At 41.5% G+C, this 15868-nt stretch overlaps 1 protein-coding gene across 1 annotated transcript in view; it reads right to left on the bottom strand.

Moving 5' to 3' along the window:
- Positions 1-6333, bottom strand: part of C8B (complement C8 beta chain) — a 50087-nt gene extending 43754 nt beyond the window's left edge. Inside the window, exons 1-4 of the mRNA XM_019501228.1 lie at positions 6144-6333; positions 4349-4502; positions 3217-3358; positions 2123-2264 (exon numbers count right to left, since the gene is read on the bottom strand). Of these exons, the coding sequence (XP_019356773.1) occupies positions 2123-2264; positions 3217-3358; positions 4349-4502; positions 6144-6199 (494 nt within the window). The 5' untranslated portion in view covers positions 6200-6333. The remainder of the gene's footprint in view (positions 1-2122; positions 2265-3216; positions 3359-4348; positions 4503-6143) is intronic.
- Between the last annotated feature and the right edge of the window lie 9535 nt (positions 6334-15868).

Raw genomic sequence — 15868 nt, 5'->3', positions numbered from 1 at the left:
CCCCCCCCCCAAATACTATTAGTAGTCACTTCCTGAGGACCCATACCTGCCACATAGTGCTCCAGGTCTTTGTCATACTTCCTTCTCATAAAACCCCCCCCACCTCACATAATAATGTTTCTTAAAGCTGTTAAATTAGCTGCAATTTTAGAACAGTGAAAAGCATAGAGCGCCCTTGAATTCCCATTATTGAGCAATTGAGGTTTTATAGAGATGAGAAGCATATTTCTATAATTGTTTGACATAATCTTAAAATTTTGATGAAAGTTTAAAAGAATGGTTTTTGATGAAAATTTAAATGTACTGTTCTTCTCAGCAGTTCTGTCTTCAGACAGCTAGAAATGATCATTTTCCCTTGAATGCGATTTTGCAGTAAAAAGCGAGTATGCCTTTGGTATGCAATGGGATTAGGTGACTATTTTTCCGTGGTAGAACCTGGCAGGCAGTTACCATGCTCCGGTCCAATGGGAGCTAAAGCACTGATTCAGATCAGGATCTGGATGTCAAATACCCCAAAGTTTAGGGTTGCTTAGATGTGGGATGAAATCTTGCCCCACTGATGTTAATGGCAAACGTTCCATGGTCATCAAAAGGGACAAAATTTCATCCTAGGAGTTTTGGTGCAGCCCATTACAAGTACAAGCCACCTGAAACAAACACAAGCCACCTGCAAAACAAACGGATCTTCCCCCTGGTCCAGAGTTCAAGCAAGCCAACGTTTCAGGACATCTGGACATGGGGTTTTCGTTTGGAACATTCTCTTCTGCAGCTGTGATACTCTCTGTTCAAATAGCAACTTCCTCACCGGCGTGGTTTTAGAGCCATGGTTTTGAACAGAACTCTTCCCCATCTCAGAAAGGCCATGCGAACTGTTTCATACAAACTGAATAGTTATTGGGCCAGGGTCTAATTTGAATTACCCACAGGTAAAACTGACGGAGAAGATCAAACTATAAACCTTCCCCACCCTCATGCTATCTCAGGTGTCACATGGTTCAAATAACAATCGCCTGGAGCTTGGTGAGAAGGTTTTGTTCTTTGATCCCTCCCAATGCAATTTGGGCAAAATTGTCCCATTTCAATAGAAAATAGGTAAACATGGCGGCCCATGAATCAGTACCCTTGCTATGCCTACTAGCAGGCTAACTCTTTACGAAGTACAATTGTGTCATTCATTCAGTGCATACGTTGCACACTCTCTAACACCTTGTTGACTGTTATTCATTAGTAGGGGTGTGCAAAGTGGGCCAATGTCGATTTGGATTCGGTCTGATTCGGGGGACAGTGAATCTACTAGTTGATTTGGATCACTGTCTTGGTTCGATTCGGCCGAATCTGAATCTGAAGATTCGATGCTGATTCAGAGAATCAGCAATTTGGCCATAGACACAGCTTTAAATTTTTTTCTACATACCTCAAGCTACTAGGTGCGACTCATGAATGCTGCAATGCTGGGGCAGATAGAGCGTCCCACAGGAGTGCGGGGGGGAGGGAGGGCTCATGCTTGGCAGCAGACCCAGAAGTGGACTGGAAATACCGATGGTGGACCCGGAAGTGGACTGCAAGTACTTCCAGTCCACTTCTGGGTCCATTGTCAAGCACACTCCCCCTGGCTCAGTGATCGGCCATGGGGGGACCCTGGGTGCCCCCCAGACCCAGGAGGCACCAGTTGCCAAGCCAAGTAGTAGGGGGGGGGGGGGTCCCCTGTGCGCTCTCCACCAAGTGTGCTGGGGACCTCCTCACACTCCTGTGGGATTCTCCATCCGCCCCAGCATCACAGTGTTCATGAATCGGCTGGTACCTTGAGGTATGTAGAAAAAACATTTAAAGCCACGTCTATGTCCGAATCATTGCATCTCTCCAAATCTCTCCGAATTGATTCAGAGGGTTCCGAGTCGATTCGGAGACATGAAAGGGTCTGATTTAATTTGGATTCAGAAATTCGGCTGCCAAATCGAGCTGCATCTCCACTGAATTGAATCAGCGACTTAAGCTTCGCACAGCCCTATTCATTACATTCTGATTAAAAGCCACTTGGGTCTCCATAATATTTGGGTCATCCTCAAGAAGCTATTTAAATTAAGCCTCCTGCGTTTGTTTTATGCAAAGAATACAGACTTACCCTTTTGCCAGGTTCTCTATTGCCCAATATTCCTCCATCTTCTGGTTGCATTTTCTATACACTTTTCTACAGTTTTTTTCATCTGATTGATCCCCACAATCATCATCCCCATTGCAAAGCAGCCTCCGTGTAATGCATCTTCCTAGGAAGCCAGTGAATATGACTTATTTAAAAAAGCCATTATTGTTTTATTAATCACTATGCATTGACAGTTCCCAGAAAGCTTACAATCTCAATAGAAGATTAAAATATATTGAATAAAGCTGGTTAGAGAATATTCTTCCCACTGGAAAACTTTTACCCTTTAGCTATATAAAAAATAAAAAAATGCTGGAAAACTACTACAGTTGTGAATTGTTTAGTCAAACAAGGAAAAAAATCCAATAGAAAATCAGAACTTTAACTGAAGGCAGAAATGACCTGGTAATAGTTTTGATTAAACAATAACCTACTTTACTTTTGAGAAAACCTTTGTTGAAGGAATGTTGTGTGGTCCTAATACATATGCATAAGAAAAAAGGTTTATTATTTGTGATCAAACACAGGAACAAATCACTTGAGATTCTTTTAAAACAAGTTTAGGACATTTTCATTGGAGGGAATTAATTATGGTGAGGGAGAAATATGCCAATAGGATGCTTTAAAACAAGTTTTTAATAAGCTGAATAATAGAAATAAAGACTATTTATATCTATCTAGCCAGTGATCTGTCATTAAAATTGCTCTACAGAGATCTCTAAAAAAGTCAAGGCAGAGAGAAAACAACATTGTGATCTCAGGAATGTGCCAGCATCATAGATGCACGTTTTGCTGCTGCTGTTCTGGTTGCTGTCTTTCTTATTTTTAGTTTCCTGCTTAGAAAGAAACCTCCCAAAATGTAAAGCACGCTCAAGACTGGCAGGCTGAAAACTCAGCTACAGCACTAGAGTTAAAATCAGTCATTTGCAGACATAATGCAAGTGCTGATAGACCTGTGGCTATATTCTGACATATGGTATTTTTACTCAGCCCAGGTCCTATGGAAGCAAGAAGTTCTTGCAACGCTGTTGATTGCAGTGGGAGCGGGGCTGTCCCCAAATTCAGTATGTACTTACCTGTAACTGCGCAAACAAAGCCTTCACATCTAACTCTATTCCTGCAAGGACTGTTTGTCAGACAGTCTTCTGTTTCTTTGTCAGAGTAATCACAGGCATCTCCACTGAACTGAGAAGGCCGTTCCATGCGGGCAAATCTGTACTGTAATGAAATAGAGACTATTTACTCGAGTGTGTAAAATTCATGAATTGTTATGGTTCCTATGTAACAATACACAGTTCTTGTACTGGGGCAGATTTGTTCTAGGAATAATGCCAATAAGATAATGAATGTGCAGAGATTCAATTTGCTTATAGCGTAGCTCACTTAAAAATATCATTTGAGATCGTTTTGATGGGGATAAACAAGGCTCACCGGGCACGACGGTGACCATGTTGTTAAGATTGTAATTGGGACAGATTGCGTTAAAGTAGGACTAACTTCACGATATGTAGGTGAAAAATAAGAAAGGATTTGATTAATGAGCCTCTTTTTGGTAGAGCAGCATATAAATCTAATAAATAAATAGATTACTTGTCCGCTCTTCCAATTAACAGCTCCTTAGTGGCCTCAGTTGTTATTTTCTATCTATGTATTTGTGGCCTTCAGCATCACTATGAATTCTTTTCTCCACTCTGTTTGTCATTGGATTCATAAGGTCATTTCCTCAGCTTGAGGATACTCCCTAAGTATAATATAGATAGGACCAAACAATGAAAAAGAGCCTTGGGGCCTGTGTGGTGTTGCAAGCCACTGAAATGCATTGTTGAGGCTGCTTGTGGCCTTGCAGAAGACCTGCAGAAACTCACCTGCTCTCCAAAGGCCTGTGACCACTAACTACACATCCTATAAAACGAGTAGGGGATTCAGGATCTGATCCTACGCTCCCCAAGTGAAACAAACTTACATGGAAGTCTTCTGCGCTCCTGAGTCTCTCATGATGATATTTCCATGGTATCTTGGCTTTGGACTCCAAGCAATTTCACGCCACCTTTTATTCCTCTGCAGATTTGCCCTGCGGAAGCTGGGCATGGCCATGGACAATGGGGAGGACTCTGGCAGTATCAATTTGCCCAGACAATGCCACTGAAGAAAATCTCACCTTCTATTTTTCTGCATCTCATGTTTAATACCTGGGCTGCAGATACTCACCCTTTTCTTTTGACAGGGGTCACAGGTGCTCCATGATGACCAGCTGGACAGCACACAGTCAATGGGCTGTGGAGGGCTACTTACTGATCGAGCCCATCTGCCTTTGGCTAGGCTCACGTTGACATTACTTGGCTGAAGGGGTTCCCTTTCATTGCTGTACGTGAACAATGAATGACAACTTCAGTGTGTAGTATCACAGAGCCAGGAGTTCAGAACAGGGGCTCTAGGTCAATGCCTGTGTGTGTCCATGTGAAAAAAAAAAATCCTGTGTTGTGCTCCACTAAGTCTTTCATGCAAAATATAGATCTGGATAGTGATCTCTCTCCCAGTCACTTTACACAGGTGCAACTTCCAGGAGCTGAAGCAGGCCAATAACATTTCTAACACTGCAAGCAGGAAGTTTGATTAAAGTATGCGTAGACATACTAGCCAAGCTAGCTTTCATCTAGCTTCAGTGTGGCTGTACAAGCCAACCTTGAGCACTGGGTATGTATATAGGTGGTTTCTAGTAGTAAAATGCAGGCTGTTGGTTTCTGCAAACTTTCCTTTATCTGTTTCTGGTTTCCATACATACATATAATTCTTTATGTAGGTAGCACCAACTACAGTCCACAGGAGTAAAAAGAAGCCAGTGAATGTAGCTGATACTGATCTCAGAAACAAGGTTACTGATAGTCATTTCCTGGCCCCACGTCACGTGACACTGACTCATGAGTTAGTATTCTAGCATGGATGAAACTATTTCTGTCACTGTGCCGTGTCTAGTATTCAACTATCCTAGTAATAAGCCTTCCTGCACTTAATGCAAAGTCCTCCAATTTCATCTTGGAAACCTGAAGAGCTCTTGTGTTCTAGTCCACACCCCCGCTTGCCCTTCCAGACTCCATTACGTTCATCTACTTTTTTGTTTTGCAGAGCCTTCCAGTCCTGTTTCCTATAGGTCAGATGGATTTTCAGGGAGTGACGTTAGATGCTTCCTCCTCTCGCCCTGTCAGTAATAAACAAATTATCCCTATTGATGCCCTTGGTGCCTCCAGCAAAGTGGAGGCTGGATCATGGGGGCTGGTGGTACAGCCATCCACTCTGGTGACCTTCAAAAAGCGTCTCGACGTCCATCTTGCTGGGGTCATCTGATCCCAGCGGTCTCTCCTGCCCAAGTGCAGGGGGGCTGGACCTGATGATTTATAAGGTCCCTTCCAGCCCCTAACAACTATGAAACTATGAATCTATATAAACATTGTGAGCAGAGCCCCTTGCTTAGCAGATTGGTCTTATTAATACTGTGCATTTAGAAATTATTGATCCCACTGTGAAGGATGTTTGTATATGGGCAATAAACCCTCAAAGTTATTAACACAGTTGTCAAATTTAAGATCCCAGTCACTAGATACATAAAAGTTTTGCTGAGCCCATGGCCTGAAAATGCCAATCAGTAAGCAGAAGCAGAGGTATCAAGCATTAGCCTTGATTAGTGTCCTGTGCAACCCCAAAGAAACCCGGGACCATAGAATGCGCACAACACTTTGCAATGCAAGCATTTTCCCTTCATTACAGCAGGGCTATGATATTTTGGCATATAAGTTTATCAGACAAGATCATTTTTTTTTATTTTAAAACCAGTCACTTTGCACTACAATAATTTTTAAACCCGCATCTATTGTTACGTGGCTCATAACAGAAATAGCTCAAGATGACATTCCTTATTCACCGTACAAAGTAGAAGCAGCCGATCATCATTATAGTCCATTACCTTTTACGTTGTTGCATAGATATTTATTTAAGAAAATTCACTTACCTTAAGCAATGTACCTTTAGCAATCCCAATACCAAACCAACCAGAAACAGCTTCATTAGGTAGAAAAGATGTCTTGTACGTGATGTACTTGTGATTCCAAGGTACCACCAGCAAATGCTCTCAGCAATCCTAAACAGCCTAAACTCTAGTTCAATGTGTTATGGGATTTGAAAGTGGTTCAAGTAGCAAAGGGTAAATCAGGAGGGAGCTTTTCCTACCTGGCAAACAAAAGCTGACCCACCTCCTGACAACTTCACAAGACAAACTTTATAACTGTTAGCACAGAGCTTTCTGCTGAAAGCTCCAAAATCTATGCTGGGGGAGCTGGAGAAAGTGAAGACCAGCTCAGAAGCAATTTACATTTCCCCTACATTCGCGAGGAATGTTACTTTGAAGACACTGCAGAAAAAAAATGAATCTTTCACCAATAAAGTAAAATATTTCTCTCTCTGTTCCAAAAGCAGTTCAATTGAAAGTGGGAAATATGTTAAAAAGGCAGTGCCTTATTGTTGGGAAGATTGTACTTGTTTTTTAACCTCTTGTATTTATTGTTCTAAAGGACACACGGCACCTATAACCTGCACAAGAACCTGCCAGATTCTGCAGTGAAACTCTTTCTTCTATGGACGATAGTCTAGTTTCTGAGGAGTGCTCAGTCCTTTGCTAGAAGTTACAAGTGTTTGGCACTGCGTTCAATGTGGGTCTAGGATGCTATCTGGGTAAGAACTGCCGTATCAGACTCCATGATAGTGCTTTTCGAAAAGAGATCTTTCAGTTCAGCCAGAAATTACTGAATTTGATGCAAGCATGACTTAGTTTTGTTCCATGACAAATAAACTATGAATCATCCTGAGCATGATGCACTGGATTTTCCTTCTTCTTATGATGTCGAAGGTCTTACAGTGAAACCCAAAGTGTATATTATACACAGTGGGTTTCATTTTACTCCTTCCATGCCCTCCCACTTCTGTTTTTCTCTATGAAAACTCTGAGCTGTCTGGGAAACAAATAGTTTTATTTATACCTCATTTGATAGCACTGTCTTTCACCTTTGGGTCAGAAGACGCAGACGGCAGTTATACGTAATGTCTTGAGTTCATGAAAGTGGCAGCTGCCCTGCTGTTTGTGTTTGCGGGTTGAAAGGTTTCCAGTTGAAATTTAAACGTGCCCTGGGATTCTTTGGAAAGATTACGAGGAGGCGGGGGCACTTCCTTGTCATGGTTAATATTCTCTCTTCCTCAAATAGTGTCACTGAAGGCCATATCTCAGTTGTAAACTCAACATGCCCAGCCCCATTGTTGTCGAATGTGCCATGCATTTCCCCCAACGTTACATTAATCCCCAATAAGCACTGAGAATGGGCTACCTGGCACTGATTCTCAGCAGTGCTAGCTACCCTTCCATTCTGGGAGGCAGAGATCAGAAACCATGTTAGGGGACAGTATTGTGAAGAATGGAGTTTGTAATTTAGACATACATAGCCTAAGGAAAATCCTGTCAGGGACTGAGTTCCACAAAGTAGTCCCAAACACGTCCGTATCTCATTGGATTCGAAGGGTGAATTCATCCTGAATAAAGGGCAATTAGCGCTTTGCAGAATCAAGTCCAAAGGCTGCAGACACGTGCAAAATGGCTGTAGCAGCGGCCTTCACGGTTACTTTGGTTCTGGTGTCAACTATAAGCCCCCTGTATAGAAGGAAGTATGACCTTGAGGTGAAGAAGCTGGTTTGGGTTCAGTTCCCGACATGACCAAAGACTTCGCGTGAAACTTGAGGTGAGTCACACTGTAAAAACAACTCAAAAGCTCCAACTTAGGCAGCCAAATTAATGGCTAAATTTAACTCAGAACTTTGGAAAATCTGGACTCCCCTAGGTTCAGTTTCCCTACTTTAAAATGGGAGGAATAGCCATCCTTTTTCCAATTTATGTCATCTCAGCTATCAACACTGTAAGGTCTTTGGAAGAGAGTCATTCACTTGCAGTCTATAGGATTATGCAGCCATACTCTCAGGACTACTTAACTAACAGCAGCAACAATGATGAAACATGGCACATTAGCTATTACAGGAATGAAGGGGGACATACAAAAATCATGTGCATTAATGCTAGCAATACAGATCATGGTTAAAAGACAACTTCAGTTTAACAGAGTGAGGAAACACTGTTCCTCTTTGTACCATTAAACAGGTATCCATAAGCATCTGAAATATTAACATTTCTGCATCTCTTGAATTAAGCTATTTGGGTGCCTGTACACAAGTATGGAGGCTGCTCTGACACGCTGTAATTACAGCACGTTGGAGCAGATTTGATTAATCAAGTCTGCTGGAGCATGGTAATTACCTCCTGCATCTCGTGTATCAGTGTCCCTGCACTTCAAAATAGCACCCGGGGGCTTTAGTTGCCAGTGAGCTTTTCACCTGATGTTACTAAGCACACAGTTACTAATTAACTGCTCTTTCATCTCTGACTATAAAGGATAAATGATGAAGAAAATGATGGTTTGGTAAGGCTTTTTTTTTAAAAACCTGTTTCAAATGACTGTGTTGCAATATAAAACTAAAAGATGCCTACTGGATACAGCTCAACCTTTGATACAGTTTATTTAGCTGTTAATCATTTGCACACAAGTAAACACCATTTACAGGAAAGGTCTCATGGGACCTCGTGGAGAATGACACTATGCAGGGCTGTGGTGCCAAGACGATACCATGGACACGCTGTATATCTTACAAGAAACAATCAAGTGCAGAGTTCTGAACTCGGGCTCTTCATCTGTGCCATGCAGCCCCTCAAAGCACTCAGATTTCTGACCTGTGTGTTGACCATGACTATTGCTGGATCAACAAGGGAGGAGCTGGTCTTGATCACAACAGAGGTTGGAATTCAGGCACCAGGCAATGCTATCTTTTCCAAAACATTTTTAAAGACAAAACTAGGCATTTATTGTAAGTTGTAACTACTTTCCATTAGAGATGGGCCTAAGATTGAAAGTTGAGATCCGGATCTAGAATAGCATCTCTCCATTCCTTGTAGTCAGGCTACAGTAACTACACATTGCTGAGAATATCACCTCGTACCCATTCTCCTTCTCTTGGGTGTCCCATTTCTGAAATTTTATCCTGTCTGAAACCATTTAGCACACTGGTGGTGGTGCCCAACCTTCTAGCCCCATGGACAAGGAGTGGCACAGGACTGTGCCACTGACTGTGCATAGAGTCAGTACGTGGGGTCAGTTTCTGGGGACGATCCCGTGTACCAACCTGGCCCTGCACACCTGGATCCAGCTGCAGAGCCATGCCACGCATTGGTCTGGCTGCACCCTGGCTTGATCTAGTGCACAGGGCCACATTATCCAGCCCCGGGGGCTTCCCACAGGTCTGGAAATTTGGCAGCAGGGGAGGGGCAAAGTCTGGACTCATGAGGCATCCTGTGGGCTGGATGACAAAGCTCCATAGGCTGGATCTGGCCTGCAGGCCAGAAGCTGAGCACCACTGATTTAGAGGATTAGCCAGTCTGGCTATTCGTACTTTTAGATTCCTAAGGATTTAACTCTAATAAAGTCATAAAATGCTGGATGAGGATTTCATGGGACCTAAAAATGGAAACTTGCTAACTGCCTAATTAATTCGATAATGTCCTTAAGCTCATAGCTGGAGGTTTCATGACCTGTGTAAACTATACTTTCAGTCTGTAGATCACACACCTATAGTATGAGTTAACAGCTCTGGCCTCTGTATTGTTAGTCTATACATTTATCCAAAGATAGTCCTATTTATTAGCATGATATTTTCCTAAGTAAAGGAAGAGTTGTGATACATATTGATTCATAGATTCATACATGTAGGATTGGAAGGGACCTATGTAGATCTTCAAGTCTGACCCCCTGCCCTGGGCAGGAGAGAATACTGGGCTCATATGACCCCAGCTAGGTAATTATTATTGAGGATAAAAGGTTTTTCTATCCAAAAACTAGGCTGGTGCCAACTGAAATCAGTGCACAGCATTAGAAATTTTCTCTCCCCTCCCCCTTTTTTCCTAGTTTCTTTTTTTTTTTTCCACATTTCCACTCAGTACTCTATATTTCACCATGTGTTTTCTTCTACAGAAGCAGAAAGCAAACACAATATTTCCTGGCAAAGGGAGAGCTCTCCTATTGACTTTAATGAGGGGAGGATGGAGTCATTAAATTGAATTTCAAATCTATGAAGATTAAATGGATTTGAAACAGATTATTTTCAACACTGGCCAATGTCTTATAAAGCAGTGGGTGTCAACTTTGTGGCAGGCATACCACAAAATAAGCCCCATTCCCTCTGCGTGCCACTCTGATCTTCTTCCCCGTCTGATCTGCTGCTCTGCTTTCTGCGCCCTGTCCTATCTGGCTATCTGGAGCAGTGCTCCCTGCCCTCTCCCCAGTCTGCTGCATGCCACACACAGAAGCTGCCTGTGCCACTTGTGGCATGCATACCATAGGTTGGCCACCCCTGCTCTAGAGTATCTTTCACTCCGGAGTATCAGCCTTTATTACTTACAACAAAGTATATTTACTGTTATGATGTATATTGTATGTAAGGAATTAAAGGGTTAGCTTAAGATATCTGATGTAACAAATTCCATGCTACCACCATTTTTGCTGTTACTAAAGTAATTCTTTGGTGGTGAAACTGATGCTTTGACAAGGTGTTTAGGAACAGCTAAGCGATTTCTGAAGAGCAAATCATGCTTAACCAATCCAATTTCCTTCTATGACAATGTGATGTGTTTTGTGCATAGGGGTGGGGGAACAGTAGGTGTAATATATCTTGACTTTAGCAAGGCCTGTGAAACCATCCCTGTGACATTCTTATAAGTAAGTGAAGGAAATACAGCCAAATGAAACTACTCCAAGATGAGCACATAACAGGTTGGATAATCATGCTCAAAGAGCAATTATCAATAGCTTAATGAATGTCTAAGTAGGACGATGCATTGAATAGGGTTCCCCAGGGGTCTGTCCTGTCTGGTACTATTCAATATGTCCACTAATGACTCAGAGGATAGAGTTGAGCGTACACTGTGTACATTTGCAGATGACACCAAGCTGGACTAGGCAGCAGACACTATGGAGGATAGTGTTAGGATTCAAGTTGAACTTGATAAAATGGAAAAAGTGGTCTGAAATAAATTGCACAAAGTTCAATAAGGATTAATGCAGCATACTATATTTAGCAAGGAACAATCAAATGCTCATATACAGAATGAGGAACAACTGCCAAGCCAAAAGTGCTGCTGAAAAGGACCTGGGGGTTATAGTGGAACTCAAATTGAATCTGAATCAGTAGGGTAGTATTGCTGGACAAAAAACTAAAAGCTACCTGGCATGTATTAACATGGAAGTGAAGGGAAGAGATTCTTCCTTTCTTTTGGCACACATCAACACTCAGTGGGAATACTGCATCCTTTGGGGGACTGCATTTCAAGGCAGATATGGATAAATTTGGAAATAAAGGATAGCAAAAAAAAGTCTGATTTGAAGGTCCCAACAACACAACATACAATGAAAATTTGGAAGAATGAGGTTATTTAGTTTAGAAAAGACTAGGCTGAGGGGGAACTTGATTACAGCTTTCAAATACTATATATAAAGAGGATGATGATTAGTTGTTCTCTGTATCCAAAAAGGAAACGACAAGAAATAATGGACTGAAATTGCAACAAGAAGCATATAGGTTGGCTATTAGGAAAACCTGTCTAGCTTTGAGGATGGCCAACTACTGGAACAGATTATTTAAAGAGGCTGTAGAAAAATTGCTAACTTCTCTCTGGTAATGAAGGAAATGGGAAGGACCTGTCCATTAGTCACTATTTCTTCCCCTTTGTGAGTCCAGAAGTGTTTTAAAGTAAAAGATTTTAAAGTAATAGTTTTACATACACAAAGATGCATACATACAAAAGATCTTATTTTAAAATGACTTACCTTTCTCAAAAGTACACTGAGTTTCTCATATAATCGCATGACTCCAGAAGTTGGGATTTTAACACGAATGCTAAACATCGCAAGACTTAAACTAAAAACAATAATTTTGCATGTAATTGTCTATGGAATAGGCCTCTCACACTAAGGCCATTTCTGACTCCAATCAAGTGATCATTTATTGTCCAAGAAAAAAAAAAGTTGGTTATATCATCAGATATGAGAACAGCTAAAATGCTAAAGCAACAAGAAACCCTGGTGCTCCCTAGCCTTTCTGAGTACTAGGAAATGGGTCTTTTCTCATCATCCACAGAGCTTTTTACCTGGCCTCAGTTGTTTATTTTTAGGGATGTCTCTGAATCTGAATGAACATTGATTTCCTTTCTCCTCAACCCCATATTGCTTTTTAAAAATATGGTGTGATTTACTTTCCTAAAAACATAGTGTAATTTGCTTTCCTTTCTATTAAGGGGACATTGACATATATGGATAATACTCAAGAGGCCATGAAATGGGATTGAAAAGATAGAACATATCAGATCTTTAAAGACCTTTACCCCCTCTTCAATTTTTCCTTTGCAAAAAACCACTTAAACATAGTGTATTTGAGTCTATTATTCTTTTTGAGAATTTTCAGATCCTGATAAAACATTTTAGGCATGATAGATGAAGCACAAGACAAACATTTCCATTGAGATAAGACTATTTAGAGCTCTGAAAATTAATAGCTGGACAGTTGTTTCCCTAATAGAGCTGATATTTTCTACCACCAGTAGCATAATTTCAGAAAGAGATAGGTAATGATACTGGCAATCACGGGAATGGTATCGGGCTATCTCCCCATATATATTTCTCACTGTCATGTAGCTCTGCAGTGAGATGTATAATTTAGTTTCTGCACACCTTCAGACAACAATGGCAAGAAGTAAAAATACCCTTTCCCCCACTTCTGGATCAATCTTTGTATTTATCTGAAGTTATTTATGAAGCTTCCTCTTCTGCAATCCTTTAGGCAGGGCCTGATCCTGCCAACATGTAATTATGTAACTCCTGCTTGAATAAGGTCTACTGTGAAAGAGTTTACTGCCCTGCAATGAGGAAATCTGTTATTGTAGTGTCAGAAGCAACACCAAATCATAGTCTCAGCTCTTCTGTGAATGGTGGAGCCCCATTGAATTCAGGGAGGCTTACTTAAGGGTCGACCCACCCACACTGATTCAGGAACAGAAGCAGAGTCAACATGTATTGTGTCCTGCAAATTTGGGCTATGATGCCAATAAATTCAATGGAAACTTTCACAAAACACAGTATCATGACTGACCTAGCTCAAATATTCTTCCTGGAGATTTCTCCTAAAGGGTGCACTTGGTGGTTGGCTTACAGACTTTTATTCTGTTCCTTTGATTTTAGATTGTTTCATGTTTATTAAAGATGCAAACACATAACATGGAATGAAATCTCTTCCATGGCTACTTGAGAAAGGCATCCTCACCACCTCCTTTGTGATGACTCTCTTCCAACATCTAAGAGTTAGGGCTGTGCGAAACGGCACCATTCCATTTTGCCTTGAGTTTCAACGGTTCGACAGAACAGTGTTTTGCATCGAATTTCATTTCAAGTCAAAACAGCTGTTCCTTTCAGCTCTGTTGAAACAGAAAGGCTGTTTTGATGCTGTTTCAATGTTTCGCTGGGGATGGGGAGTCAGCTCAGCTGATCTAGCGTGGGGGACCAGGTAGCAGTCCAGCTGGGCTGCCTTGCTGCCCCTTACCGCATCTTGCGCTGGGGATGGGAAGTCAGCTCAGCTGGACTGACTTCCCATCCCCAGCCTATGGTCAAAACGTTTTGACCAGCCTCGTTTTGTTTCGAGGCTATTTTGATGTCCTTTGTTTCATTCTGATTTTGCTGTTTTGACTTCGAAATTGGTTGAAACAGTGTCAAAACACAAGAGCAGGCGCAACTTTGCACAGCCCTATTAGGAGTCATTTGCTGGAAAAATACTAAATGTGAAACTCAATGATTTTATGAAGGACACTAGCCAAGCAACAAATTGGAGCACTAGAAATTCTAATTGCAGCCTAGAAACAAACAGAAGAAATTAGTTTATTTGTAAAAGCCTCTAGCCAGGGGAACAGACACAGGTAACTTTTAAAAGCACTAAAAAAGTGTTGCTTACCCTGTACCAGCATGCATCAGCTGTTATAACCTAATTGTTAAGTCTGCATCTTCCTATAGTGATACAAGTTAGCTACTGCTGAAACTCTAGCCCTGCATGAAACACCATTAAAGTAGCAATGGTTTTGCTATGCCTGTATCGTTACTGGAGGATGTAAACCTAACAGTTATATTACAACAGCTTATAACACTAACTTTTGATATAGTTTTTACATCTTTATATAACCCAAAGAGTGTTGGTTAAAGTAAATAAAATTGTTATATGACTCCAACACAACTATTATACATTAATAAAATCAAAACCAAAAATTCCCAGTCAACACTATCAATTGCTGGTTTAGAATTCACTGACAAGGAAAGAGAAATCTATTAAAGCTCAGAGAGAGTTTTACATATTCAGTGATTTATTCTGTAGGCCTTCTGTTAGTGAGACCCTCAGCATTGTATGAGATCACATCTGTAAGTAGTACTTATTAAATTACTATGACTAGCTCAAACCTGCAGAACATCTGCAATTAAATTTTTATTGCAATGGTATTTCTTTAAATACAGGATTTTTAATTATCCTTTGACTGAATACTTTAACGGAAAAGAAGCGGTGAGGGGCCTGATTTTTTTTTTTTTGTCCCAGAGCCTGCTTGCATTTTCTGTGGTCAGGGAGTGAGCTGCCAGCAGGTCACGCAGGTCCTGAGCAACAGGGAACCCTGGTGCTTCCCTCTGCAGCAGCAGCACCCACCCACTGGCACCCTGCCCAGCTGGTCTTAGGGAGTACCACTGCCAAAAGGGAAGCACCAGGGCTCCCCACAGCTCAGGGCCTGCCGGCAGCTTGCCCTCCCCATCCCGCCGCCGGCCACTGGAGGGGCTATATAAGCTGGCTATATAAAGAATCAGGCCCTTCCGCTTTACAAAAGCATTAGATATAAAGAAGCTAAAACACTGGAAAACATTAGTATTTTTGGCATGCTTATTGTGACAAACCACACATTCAAATTAAAGCTTGACAGAAACCAGCTTTAAAAATGTTCTACATTTTTCATGTAACAAATTCATGGCTTTCTGGCCATTTTCATAGCTTGATGGCCATTTTTATTGTGTGATAATTTGCATGTGTAGCATGTCTAAATTTATTTTGTAATTAGCCAATTAACTGCACAATAGATGTAACTTATGAGGGCCCTTTGCATCCCATAATCCGATAGCACTTTATTTCTTAAAAGAATCAGCTTCAAAGCTTTACATTGGTAGTTATGTAGCTTTTCAGTCTTGGAAAAATTCCCTTTGACTTCTAAACAAAACTGTTATAACTGCATTCCAGCGGCTGCAAAGTACGTGAACGCAAAGCACGTGAACTTTGCGTCAGTTTTTCACCAGTCCCATGGGACGGCCCTGCCCACTATGGGTCAGAGAGGCCCAGGTGAGGGAGATTACTTGCCCTCCATTGAAGCTGACCTCACGAATGAACACCTTGACAGGCTGGATACTTTCAAGTCAGCCGGCCCTGATGGGTTACACCCAAGGGTACTAAGGGAGTTGGCAAGCATCATAGCTCAGTCCCTGGCAATGATCTTTGAGAGCTCTTGGTGCTCTGGTGAAGTGC

This window comes from Gavialis gangeticus, unplaced genomic scaffold (assembly GCF_001723915.1).
Source record: "Gavialis gangeticus isolate Ggan-Ray unplaced genomic scaffold, GavGan_comp1, whole genome shotgun sequence".
NCBI lineage: Eukaryota > Metazoa > Chordata > Crocodylia > Gavialidae > Gavialis > Gavialis gangeticus.
Note: the sequence above shows the minus strand (reverse complement) of the source record. Positions and strands in the feature narration are given on the sequence as shown.